General features: G+C 38.6%; 2 protein-coding genes across 7 annotated transcripts in view; one reads left to right on the plus strand and one right to left on the minus strand.

Moving 5' to 3' along the window:
* Positions 1 to 5,574, minus strand: part of DNTT (DNA nucleotidylexotransferase) — a 152,480-nt gene extending 146,906 nt beyond the window's left edge. The window contains exons 1-2 of the mRNA XM_071564031.1: positions 5,509 to 5,574; positions 868 to 959 (exon numbers count right to left, since the gene is read on the minus strand). The gene's annotated coding sequence lies outside the window, so the exon portion shown is untranslated. The remainder of the gene's footprint in view (positions 1 to 867; positions 960 to 5,508) is intronic.
* The window catches only part of BLNK (B cell linker), a 101,492-nt gene that overhangs the window by 31,111 nt on the left and 57,303 nt on the right, over positions 1 to 13,078 (plus strand). For all 6 annotated transcript variants that reach the window (XM_071564022.1, XM_071564024.1, XM_071564023.1 and 3 more), the window contains one exon: positions 3,628 to 3,674. In XM_071564022.1, the coding sequence (XP_071420123.1) occupies positions 3,628 to 3,674 (47 nt within the window). The remainder of the gene's footprint in view (positions 1 to 3,627; positions 3,675 to 13,078) is intronic.

Here is a 13,078-nt window from a genome sequence, read left to right on the forward strand (position 1 = left end):
CTGTCACCTTACATGCAGCTTTACTGCCCAGAGATTGAGAACTTATCTAGCAACACAGTATGTTTGTTTATCATAATGTCAAAGGAATCCCCTCATTCTCATCAAAATCTGACCTTTTTAAACTCCTACTGATGCTTCACAGCTCTCCTGGGTTGTTCAAGGCATTATTTGCACCTGCAGACATAACCAACTCACACAGGTGCTTACCCATCAGAAAGGGTTCAAAAATAAGGAAGGCAAAAGGTGTGCTCTTCAAAACTCAAGACTGTATCATGCAATTAACTGTATCAACAACCTTCTTCAAAGACATATGAAAACTTTTTTGAAGCAACCATTCTGTTAAAAACATCCCGTAACACAAACCCAGCTAGGAAAACATGGCAAAAAAGTCCAAAGCAAACACAGAAGCCAAAATACATGAGGTCCCATGACCTCTGACAGCAGGGTTTATGAGTTAGGGTCATTCCCTACAAAATGCTATGCCTAGGGTAGGTGAAGGTGCCATATGTGCTACATACTGTGTTCCAACATACTATCCCATTCCTTTTATCTTGCTACCACACTTACTCAGTTTGCTCAAACCAGGACTCGTCTTGCACGCTCACTAGCCCTTATCCACCTACCAGTCATGCCCTACGTGTCCCCAAGACTGCAAAATGCTCCAAGTCCCACCCAGGCAAGGCATGTAAGCCACATGCACGCACACTGATCCCTTGCAAGCATAAGTACAAGCACATGCCTCAGACGTGCCAGATCGCCCTGGATGTACTGCACAGTCCATGTACATAAACCAGTCTAAACTTCTCCAAACAAAAATACACAAAGTCTACTTACAGGTCTGCAGCTCCAGATCACACAGAAACTTACCTTCTCTCTGCTTTTGATGTAAGGTGTCCCCTGTGTCAGCTCCCATTCTGGCAAGCAGCTACAGCAGGACAGGCTCAGATCTAAGAAATGTTCTGCAAGTAAAGGAGCAAGAGACACACCTCAAACATTGGCACCATTACAGCATTTCTCCCACTCCCTAATGCTGGTTAGCTTGATCTGCAAGCTAAGAATTTTGATCGTTCTTAGCTACTGAGCTTAGTAAGTGAGATACTGAGAAAGTTGATGTTGGGTGAATGAAGCAGCCAAGATAAATGAGGAAACCAACAGCAGGTTAAAAGAGAACATAATTTTTAATATGCTTTCTAAATTTCACTTTAATATGAAACTATAAACGTTAAAAAAATGAACACCCCAATCTGTCCCTTTAGTTCCTCATTGTATATTTGGCAACTCAAATCCCTCCAGGAAAGAAACTAATTTAACTTCTTCTTTATTACACATATTCATTTGTAACTTATTCCATTCATGCCAATATGAATCACTAACAATGTATACCATAGGTAACAGCAGAAGCAATGGGTAATTAAAACCTGGAAGCATTAGTCATCTTCCTACAGAAGCTACGATGTAATTTCAGAAGTGTTGAGTTTGCAAGATATTTTTGTACTCTTTCCTAAGACCAAAATTTTGTTGCTAAAAAGCAGCAGCAACTCTTAGTTTCCATCAATAGTGCATTTTACTGGGAAAAAAAAAAAACTAAACCAAAAAATAGAATAGCTTTCAGCTGGACCCATAGATATCAACCTCTTCAAACCTCAGAGAGGTTCACAGATTAATCCTCCCACTGAAAAGTGCTATAAGAAAAAGTTAAAACTCTCTTTATAAAACATTCAGCAATATAGGAATTGTTTAGATCCATAGCTTCCTTCACTATCAAGCCCCATTGCAATTTTAAAGATCCCACCATACACACAGCACCTGCCTCCCTGGAAATGCAAATGTGTTTAGGCAGCACATTCCAGCAAGCTTCACCTTCGAAGGACAGAGAGACTTACACAAGCTATTTGTCTGAAATCACCAAGCAATTATAACCGGACAGTCCTAATATACAGAAGTAAAGGTCTAAATATTCTGTTTTGCAAAGAAAAACAAGCAAGAATTAAATCCCTACAACAAAAAGCGCAGCTGCCTCCTCCTTCCCTTATGTAAAAGGTGCAATAGTGGGGAGGAAATGGCCCCAATACTCCTGGTCATTGATATGCAGAGGCAATTTGGTGAGTCATCACTACAGCTGATGTGGTCTGAACAAGCTCAGATGGGCCTGTGTGGCAATCAGACAGCTCAATACAGCTTTAAATTTCCTCAGGAATTTGGTGATTTCTAGATCTGCTACATCATCTGCTAATTACCATACCCTCTACATGAAGATACGCAGCTGCTTTTTGTCCTAGTATAATTACAGGCTAAGTATTAAATGTAGGAAGTTCTCTACTGTCTGAAATGGCATATTTTCACAACAAATATGTCAAGGAGATGTAGAAATTGGCCGGAATTTAAATACAGACTGAGGAAAAATGTTTTCTCTGAGAACTTACATGTACTTGATATCCTCTGATACACTTTTATTAGTATCTTCATTTGTATGGCTGATACAAACTTATCTATAATGCTGGTGAGATGGTGAGAGAAAAGGCAAAATAGTTTGGTTTGGGACTGATGGCTGGGATGTTATTCAGAAAAACAAAGCTGGGCAAACATCAATCATACTATAATGAACTCAGTGTCACTCTGTTTCCAAGAATTCATCCCCACTATTAAGTGTGCCTAGGAAATAGCAGAAAATAGGCAAACTAATTTGCTCTTCCTAACACAAAAATAGATGGAGGGTTAGAATTAAATCTATTAAATGGACTATTAAACTACCACAACGTATTTTCAGCCTGACCTATCTGCTGAAGTCTATGCTGAAAAGAAGGGTATTGTATCATCAGCAGGTTTGCAAACTGAAGCCATGCAATCCCACACTCAGACTGGGTGCAATCCAGAGACATTACTGGAAAGTTTGCACTAAAGGAAAATCCATAGATGAAAAAAAGGGGTTTACTTAGACTATCTTGGAATTCTGACTTAAGAAGTTTGCTTGCAAGCTGCACACTAGCTTGAATATCAAAAGCAGTGCATGGACTCCTTGTTACATTGAGTTATATGCAGCTACACAAAGTTTTGAAATCATTTGGTGAAACGGTTTACAGTGGATGAATTAGTGCAGCACTAGAATGGGCACTGTAAGTGCCAAGGTGGCACACTACAAATTCTATTCCTTTTTCATCACCAGCTTTTCATATGTTGAGAAGTCATGCAGAACTTTAGCACAAGAGCTGACCAAACATGGAGTTAATAATATCCCCACCATTGTTAAAGTATCTTCCACTCAGCCATTGTTACAGTAATCTGCCGATTTCAGTGAAAGAAATCCAAAGAAATTCTGTGCTGGAGAGACCATATTAATTGGCTTGCTTGTCACTTTTTGAGTGATTCATTAACCAGCATAATTTAATCTGCCACATGCCCAGCAAAATTCCAGTTTTACAAGGTAGTGTGTGCTACCGCCTTTTCAGAAATGTTACACCAGGGCAATACAAAAAGTTAAGCATTAACCAAGATGAGACAAGTGCATAGCTACAAAACTAAAAACTGTTTTTTCAAGTCTTTGCTTAGTTCAGTCTTAAAAACATCATGTCATTCACTTCATGGGTAGCTCTTGATTAAAAGTATAAAACCTGTTTTCTCTCTTTTCAGAATATATCAGACTGTGAGCTGAGCCAATTCAAAATAATGCACCAGCCGTAAGTTTCTCATTATTTCTGCTTCCCCACTGAATAACTACACTGTTGTACTCTGACTGTTCTCTGTTAATAAATTAGGAAAAATGAGAATATAAACCTCCTCATGCTGCTCCAGGTGAACAGCATTAATTGATGTGGGTGGAACTTTCTCAGATTAGGATACTGGAATGTTTACAAGGGCTGTGGTTCAGATCAGCTGACAGAAGTCTCTGCTGCACCAGCTGCTTGTTGATGTTCTTCCCCAGAACAGACAAGGACAACCTTCATATTAGGGAAAACACAAGTTCAACTTATTCCAGAGTACAAAAGCTCTTTACTTGTATGGTGTATGAGGTCAGATTTTCAGAGATGGTTCATCTACTGCTTAAGGATCAATTTAAGTGATCAGTTTAACCAAGTGCTATGTTGAAAGTAATTTAAATTGAATTTAAATACAGTACAGAATAGGCAAATACAGATATAGCAGTTGGGAAATGCCTTCACATTTTTTCATGAGAAAATAAGTTCATTTAGAAGGATACCCTTAAATGTTTAAGTATATTATTTCTCTTATAATACTACACAGAAATAATATTAGAGAGTTTTCTCTATGAACCAATGAAACAAGACTTCAGTTTCATATAGAGTCTTGCTGTTCTTCACCTAATGGTTATTATTATTCCATGTAGCTTCCCCCCTCACCCGCTACATGGGAAAACATTGTACATATGTACAAATTGCTTTCTAAATTCCACTCTATGGGTAAATTCCTATTCCTATTGATAGGAATTTGACAAGCGCATAGGTAAATATTATTCTGGGTTTAATTTAATAATTAACTAGAAAGTAAAGAAAATATCAAAGGACTTTATTGCAAAGCAATTAACTCTAATGGGACATCATTTGTGAGGGATAATGCAGAAAGAATTAATATAAAGTTAACCTAGGATATGTCCTATGTTTCTGTGATATATTTGAATCTGACCTGCTACAATATCAGGGCAAGCAGAAATCTACTAAACTGAGGCACAGTGATGTACCAGCTTCCACTCTAAAATCTGTTACTCTTACATCGTACTACCTGCTATTGCAAAAATTGCCTGAGTTTGTAGCACTCAAACAGTTTAACTGGAGGAGGTCTATATTGATCCACCTGAGTCAGATGAACTGGCCTGTTCAAGCTTGTTCATAAAGAAGGTAATTTCCAACGGACCAAAATACTAAGGACAGATAAACAGAAGAAGAGTAACTGCCAGACAAGGTGAGACTAAAATCCTGTGTTTCTCCTGGCAGTGGCCAGTGATTCAGGTCTCTTCCTCAATGGAGTTTCTTCATGGAACTTCATTAAGCAGAAGTCAGGTCCTCTGACATGCCACCAGCAAAAGCTCTTTGCCTTTCCCATTCTAGTTCTCACTACTGCAACACTTGGCATTCTTATTTTCTGTAAGATTTTGAGTCTACAAGGTTATAAAGGTTCTGTGAAATAAAACAGTTATTTTACATTCTGCTAGGACATCTCATCACAGATACACCAGGAGCAATCTGCAGCCACGCATGGCTAAACTCCCCTGACCTCTGCACCAATTCCTCCACTAACTTAATGCAAGGCTCTTTGCCCTCTGTTCAGTACTACATCTGTTCTCTAAGCAGGAAGAGATTACAAGGCCAAAAGAGACAAAATGGTTTATCTGGGAAGAGTTGATCATAGTAATTCTATTCTGATACTCTGAAGTAAACCTTTTTTGCACTACACTTTTCATGAAGTCTCTTAACATATTCTGTTTTATCAATCAGTGTTGGCTTTGACAGCCTGATATAAACTAGTCCCCACCAACACTTAAAGCCACAGGTCTACCTGGATTGCTTCTGAGGAGGTACTAAATCTTGTAGTGAAATTATCCAGGTGCCATCTCTACCACGGTCCCATCCTACCCCTGAAGTGCAATAATCAAAGATTTTCTTCCCCACTTGCCAAAACAATAACAGAAGAGAGGTGTTGCTTTCAAGCACAGTACAGAGGAGTTCTGAGTCACAAGTCCAAATTCTCTGGAGCTGCCTGCTGGGGTTGTGCAACAAACTGCTCTCACAGGTTTATATGTTTTCAGCAGAGCTGACAGCATGTTGAAATCTTGAGCTTTCCTCCTGCAGAAGCACCACTGTATTTTTCACTCCACGCAGCAGGCTCTGTTGATGTACCCAAAACACTGAACAAGTTCACTCCCAAGAATGCCAGTACAACTGCACTTTCCAGATACTTCCCATCAGAGAAGTTTCAAACATCCCACTGAGTACAGTCATGGGCTCATTTATTCATTGTTAAAATTTATGCCAGGAAGAACACTATGTAGAACATCACACTACATTTAGGAGCATTCCTTAATAAAGTGTAGATAACAAAATCAACCTCATGCCACAGATACCTCAGAATACTGGAATTTATGTCCTTTCCAAACACATTGTCTTGCTGTTTTTACTTAACATTTTAATAAGCAGTGCAAGTAAGATTAGTATTTTTAACTGTATTCAGGAAAATGGCACATAAGCAATAATTCAATTATAAATCTCCATAATTTGGAAGCCCATCTTGAGACAGAAATTTAATTACAGCTTTATCGCCTCAGCGTAGATAGTCCAAGACTTACAGTATCAGATGTTTATGCAGAAGTTGTTTCTCAATGCTTTCAGCTTACTCAAGTTCCATTTTCCCAGAGACCATGAAATTAAAAGGCTGCCTTTATAGCTAATGTGATTAGAAATTCAGCCCAGGTCAAACTCAAAATAAATTTTGCTCTCATCTCAGGAGCTCTGGGAACTGTTTTCCAAAATCAGGACTGAAATCTTTCATCACAAAATCAGGGCTCTCTGTCACATGTACTAATTCAAAAGCCCGTTCTGACTGTCTAGGTAAATGAGAAATCTACACCTGCCAATCAGGTAGGAGGTGTCAGGTCTCGAGTTTACTGTCTGTATATAGCAACATGCAGTTATGGAAGATCCCGGGTAATAAGTGAGCTGTGTTGAGGAACACGTAATTCCAAGTTATGTTTAATTGTGGTGTGGGCAGCATTTGATCTCCTTTGCCTGAAATAAACATCTACCAATTTTCACAGCTGTGACAAATGCTATTTATTTTACCAAGAATTTATAGTATATGCAGAAAAATTTGCTGATCTGAAATCAAGCAAGTATTCTGTAAGTAAGACTGATTTCTAGATTAGTTTCTAACTTTTTTCCATTTGTTCAGAATTTTCAATACCTCCAAACTGAAATTTTCCATTCTTGCCTTCCAAGAATAGTCAATGCATTTTCTTGAGACACTTGAAAAAATTCTCAGTTGTGAGAGCTGTTACATATCTGGAAAGTACCTTGTAATGCTGAGGTGTTCCACTTGAGATGTCTGCACTTGCATAATTCAAACTGGAAGCACTAGAAATGTTACACATTAACATCGTTTTTTGTTCTGTCCCCTCCACTGACACTTTTTTCTTTTATTTCTTCATTAGGAAGATAAACAACCTAATGTGGAAAATTCACTTTTTTTCCAAACATCAGCATTTAAATACAGGGACAAGTTCTCCATAGACCAGCTGCAAAGTCCTGGATCACCTCTTAACTCTTTGTAGCTGGGTCAGAAGTGAGTCTGTATGGCAAAATCTTTTATAGTTATGGTGTTCAGTACTCACTAGTGGATTTCATACATAGGGATTTGAGACCTTGTTTTTCCAGAGTAAACTCAGCTAAATTATTTCAGCATTCCTTGCTTTCTTTCCTACCCTCAGTGTGGAAACAATAGTATTTCTCTATTTTATGGGGAGGTCTGTAATGGACCAGCATCGGGAATTGAGATGTCTTTACTTAAATTAGCAAGGAAAACTGTAGAACTGCCCTGCAGGTGAAAGCCTTAATTGCTTGCCAAGGTCCCATCCACAGGCTGTGGTGCCACAGGGCACAGGAGCCGCGTGCACTGGGGAAATCTGAATATTACAGCAATTATGGACCAAGCAGTGGCCAACGCTGCCATCGCAGCAGCTGCCAGGCAGACCTCTCTGCTGCCAAGGACCACTCCAGACTTGCTGGCAACAAAAGGAGATGATAGTTTAAAGGGCAAACAGCTTTCTGCTGGCAAAATTAATTCTAGCCTACATGACAGAGATTTACGTGTCTCTTCTCAACAATTTACTCAGACACAGCAGTGCATTTTAACTCTGGCTATGCTTTCGGCAAGAATCATTGTCTTAAACTGGCATTCATAATGCATTTTCTTGTGTTACATTTTTACTTCTCAGTAAAACACAGGAAAAACTGAAGGCATAAACATTAAGACAATAGTTAAAATGGAGAATAAAAGAGAATAAAAGAAATAAATCAATAGGCTTCTAACAGATTACTGTGACATTTAATTCGCACATGCAGAGAATTTTCTAATCCTGCTTGGAGATGGGGACTACATAGGCATCATTATTAAATTTATTTTCAATTAATAAATGTAGGATGTGCATAATGATACTTTCCATTTCACTTTGAATATATGCTCCTGTATTTTTATTTCAGTGGATTACTTTGCCTAAAGAAAGAAAACTCCTAAAAAGAAATAATAAAATCCATGAGATTTCTATGCTTAATCTGTTTCCTTAAAAAATAATAAAAAGAAAGAGCTTTTGCTGTCTCTTTAAGCAAGATGCAGCAGTGCAGAAATCTTGTGACAATGCACATTTGGACTTTCCCCACTCCAGAGAAAGCTCCAAGATGAAAAAGCAAAGGTTGTGGATGACTTTTATCCCCATACACAGCACGCAGCAGTAGTTTTGCCCTCTCCTTGGTATATACCATGATGGTTTTCTACTACCCTATATCCTTTAAATACAATTACTGATGGGCTGTTAGGTCCTAACTTTCCTTAGTTATTGATGTAGCTTAAATGCTACTGAAAAATCTTCACTTATTCCCAAAACTGTAAAAGGCCTGGGCTGCAAAATTCAGAAGATACCTCTTCATACACTGGGACCTCCCAAAAAAAATGATACCTAAAAGAGACCAAAAGAGGTTTTCAATACATAACTTTAGTGTTGACAGGACACTTCCTTGGTAGCTATATACATTCCAAAGGAAAATAAAAAAGTATCTGAATTCTACTTCGAATCACATTTTTATAAATTATTCACTCATTTTAGCATAGAAAAGCTATGACAAAAGTCTACCTAGGTGTCAAATATTAACAGAGGCAGGCACTGCTTGCTGATTAGAATGAATTCTGGATGTTCTCCTGTTCACAGGAGGAAATATTTGCTCAGCAAAGCAACATCACCTTGCCTCCTTTTAAAGCAGAAAATGTTGCACTTCTACAGCAGAAAGGGGACAACAGGCACTTGCATTGCAGCAGTGTCTCTCCCACCCTCCCATTAACAACTGAGATTTTTGCAGTGACACCACTTACTTGAGAAGGAGGAAAGGCTCCCTCACAACTAAGGAGCATATTGTATTCCAAGTTCTCAGCAGCTCACTTCTGCTCTTGTAACTAGACAGTTCCCTGTGTCATCTTGGACCTAAGTTTTGCCAAGCAAAACTAGTATTCTGAAATAATTTTTGAAGTGTTTTGCCAAAGCTTAGCAATGAAAGAATGGAAAGATGACGGCATTAAAAGCCTTGTGGCACCACCATAAACCACATGTATTTGAACCTGAAACCACAGCTTAATCATAACATCTTCCCCATCTCAGTTCCATGTCAAAATAAGTCCTTACTCGGGCAAACACATACAGAAACATTCCAATACTATGAATCTATAACTGGGCATTTTTTCTGGTACTAAGGAAATTCAATCCAATATTCTAACCAGGCTTTGCCACAATTTTGAAAAGTGCCGAAAATTTATGACAGTCTATCTTGGCCAAATAAGACATTCACTACTTAAGACCAATAACATTTGATATTTTACACAGATAAACAGTGAATTTACATTTTATCCATCAGTTTCTATTGAAAGCAATGCATAAAGAAGATTGTACAAGGGAGAAACTGTTTCTCTAAATCACATTATCCAATGACAGCAACCATTCAAGATATTTTCAAATGATCTTTCTGAACTGGACATGGAGATGCAAAGTGGAATTACATCAGTGGTGTTCTAGGCAGGATGAAAACCCAAACCCAACGCAGAAGACATTCAAGCTGTTGATATGTTCAGCTGAAGAGCCATGTACATCACATTTTATTCAGTTATGTGCAGTGTAGCTTTTAGATCACAAGTGACTTGCCTCCTGTCAGCCTGATTATAGTTCACAATTCAGACATCTCAGGGATGCAGTACATAGGCAATTGTCTTACCTGACTTGCAGCATCCCTTAAAATTTTAAATGAACAATATTTTAAGTTAATACAACTTTTTAAGTGGCCTTTCTCACCACACAAATCGAATTTCTTCAACTGCAATTGTATAAAGCTACTAAATAAAGCTGACAGGAAATAACTGATTACAAGCCTGTATTTCTTATAAAAGTAAAGATGTAGCTAGATACTACATTTGGCAGAGCTTCTAGAGAGAAAACAAATACCAAGAATCATTGGAAGTCACTGGAGATCGCAAATAAAACAGCAGTCTTTGAAAAGAGATACTATAAATAGTAGCAATACAGTGCTTTCAAAAGTTGAAAATATACAAAAATACACATCATATACAAGTTCATATTCACTATTGTAATTATGAGGAATGCCTTAGGGTTACAGATATATTGTCAGAGTTGAAGGAGTTTTTCCATTTTTGTGAAAATTGCACCTCGAAACTCCAATGAAATAATGTTGTTGTTTCTTACTGAAAACAATCCCATTCTCAAACAGATGAAATACCAGTTGATGTTATCTACAGGTCACCACAGAACTGATATTGTATGAAGATGTTGGAGAAAATATGGAATTATTTTCCCAACACCCTTGATGCCAGCAATGGAGACCAGTTTTAAGCTGTCTATCTTCCTTTGCACATTTTGTCTTCCTTGTCCCAGTTAGGAAAACACAGAGAGAGGTACAGAAGTTGCCATCCGAGCTGACTTATGTCTCTCTATATAACATATAAATCAGCACAAGCCAAGAACTCTCTCCAGTCTCCTCTTCTTCAGCCCCATGATTTTCCATTACACATTAACATTAGCATTTTCAGGACCATTTATAAATTAGAAAATTACAGAATTAGTCAACCTTGTCCAATCACTTTTCATGGTACCCTACCATGCTCAGCCATCTATGGAATGTCATTTGACAGGGTGGGGCAGAGGTAACAGTATAAGAGTTTCTTTAATATTGGAAACAATATGCTCATTTTTAGAAATGTTAAGCATGTTATAGATAATTTCTCATAACAATGTGACAGACTAGTGCTAAATAATACTAGATATCCATTAACTCTTTTTGAAGAGCAAGGGTGGATCAGCCCCTAGGAACAAAGCCTATGCTGGTCCAGCTGGAGGGACTGAAACAGCTTCATCTCACTATGTTTTAGCAAAGCTTAGAAACGTTTATCTTTGTTAGTATTCTAAATGAGCCTAAATAGCAATAGGATATCAGTCATGCAGCAACTCTTTTTGTGTACCAAAAATCAAAGAAATGGGTCCCCTGTTTAGGACACATATCCAAATGACCTGCTTATGTTTCTACACAAAGCCAGAGGCAGGACCAGAAGTGGAAGCTGTTGCCCAAACCACAAACCAGTTCTTCACCAGCATCATAAGTCTGGACAGAATTCCTTTCATCTGCTCTGTCTGTTGATATGTTTTCCTTTTATCTATTACATGGCTGTATTCAAACCACAGAGAAGAGGTTGTTGCAGTTTCAATTTACTGGTTTTTCTTCCCTTTTAGAAAAATCATATTTGGTAGACAGAAAGTGCTGCACCTGGGACTCAAAACCAGAAAAAAATAACTTCTAGCTCACTGAAGCAATGAAGTGTGAAGGGCTATTAATTTATAATCTCATTTTAGCAGAATTCCACATGTGCCCCAGCTCAACTACACACAGAACAGATGTCTTGGCTCATTTTGCTCCAAGTGTCCAAATTGAAGTCCTCTCACTTTTTGAAAGAAATACGATATTTAATTCACGGTGTGTTATCAACATATATTCATGCTCTCTGCAGGAGAGACATTTCATTATTCTTGCTTTAGACTAGACTCTGTGCAAATGAGTGGAAACACACCCTCTCTTTTGTATAAGCATGTGGAGCTTCCTTCATTAGTTTGTATGTTTGTGCTATGAAGTAAAGTATTAAACCTCATCATTCAAACTTTCTTCAGTTCAGAAAAGAGAAAAGAACAGATTGAGATAAGATACTTGACAATGAAAACTGCAGGGTTTAAAAATGGGGTCATCTAGACAAGCAAAGTAGAGAAGTTACAAGATGAGCTGCAAGGAGAAGTTATGGGACTGTGGCAGAAGGGCCCTGATGCAGCTGCAACCAGACAGTTGGGGCTGTAGCAACCAGTCACCTGAAACAGCTTCAGGAGAGGCTGCTCAGCACAGCTGGTCTGGCAAGAGACAAAATGCACTGGGTAGGAATGCACAGCAGCCCTTTGTGCAACAGAGTTCAAGACCTGAAACCCAACAGCCTATACAGCTACAGGGGCCAACCCCTTAGAATTAATAAATTTGCCCAAAATACATATTTCAAATATTCCCACACACCCCCCTCAAAAGATGCAGAAATTGCATTCAGCATGCAAATAGATACCTCTTTGTTCTTCCCCATAAAGGCCCTTTTCAAGAGCAGCACCAATGTGAGGAACGGAGTGCTACTTCAGCACCACTGACACTGACATGACAATACCTGTGTGCATGCAGATGGTATTAACACTTGTCAACACATGATTCAGGGCATCAGAGAGCCTCTCTGGATGGATCACCTGTAACCACCACCTAAATACAGACAGAATCATAGTGCACATATTAAAAAATCATGAGTCATAAGGAACATTCATGCTCATTTTCAGTGCATCAGAGAACCTGTATGCTTGCACTGGATGCAGCATAGGAACTGAGGAGCTACTATCAAGCACAGGAGCTGTTCAGCTGCCAGAAGCAAGAAAGCTGCTTTACTGTATGCTGTACATGACCAGAAGTATCTTGTCTCAAAGTGCAGTTCTGCTACATCTTGTTCCAGAAACTGCTTTGTTGTCATCACTCTGGCACTGTGCTCTGCTCCACAGTGTAAACACATTTTAACTTTACAATCTTGATGTTCGTTTGTAATTCTTAGAAGTAAAATTCAGATAGGCTCTGAATTCTTGAAAAATTCTTGAAGAACTTTTTCAGGCCAGACTACAGCCAGTCTCTAGCCATGCCAACAGCAGCTTCCCTGCAGGATGCTGCAGTTTAGGACTACCCAGACCACATCTCACAGGTTATTTTATCAACTGCCTGGAGGACAGAGAGATGAAAGG

The sequence above is a fragment of the Pithys albifrons genome, chromosome 9, assembly GCF_047495875.1.
Source record: "Pithys albifrons albifrons isolate INPA30051 chromosome 9, PitAlb_v1, whole genome shotgun sequence".
NCBI classification, from domain to species: domain Eukaryota; kingdom Metazoa; phylum Chordata; class Aves; order Passeriformes; family Thamnophilidae; genus Pithys; species Pithys albifrons.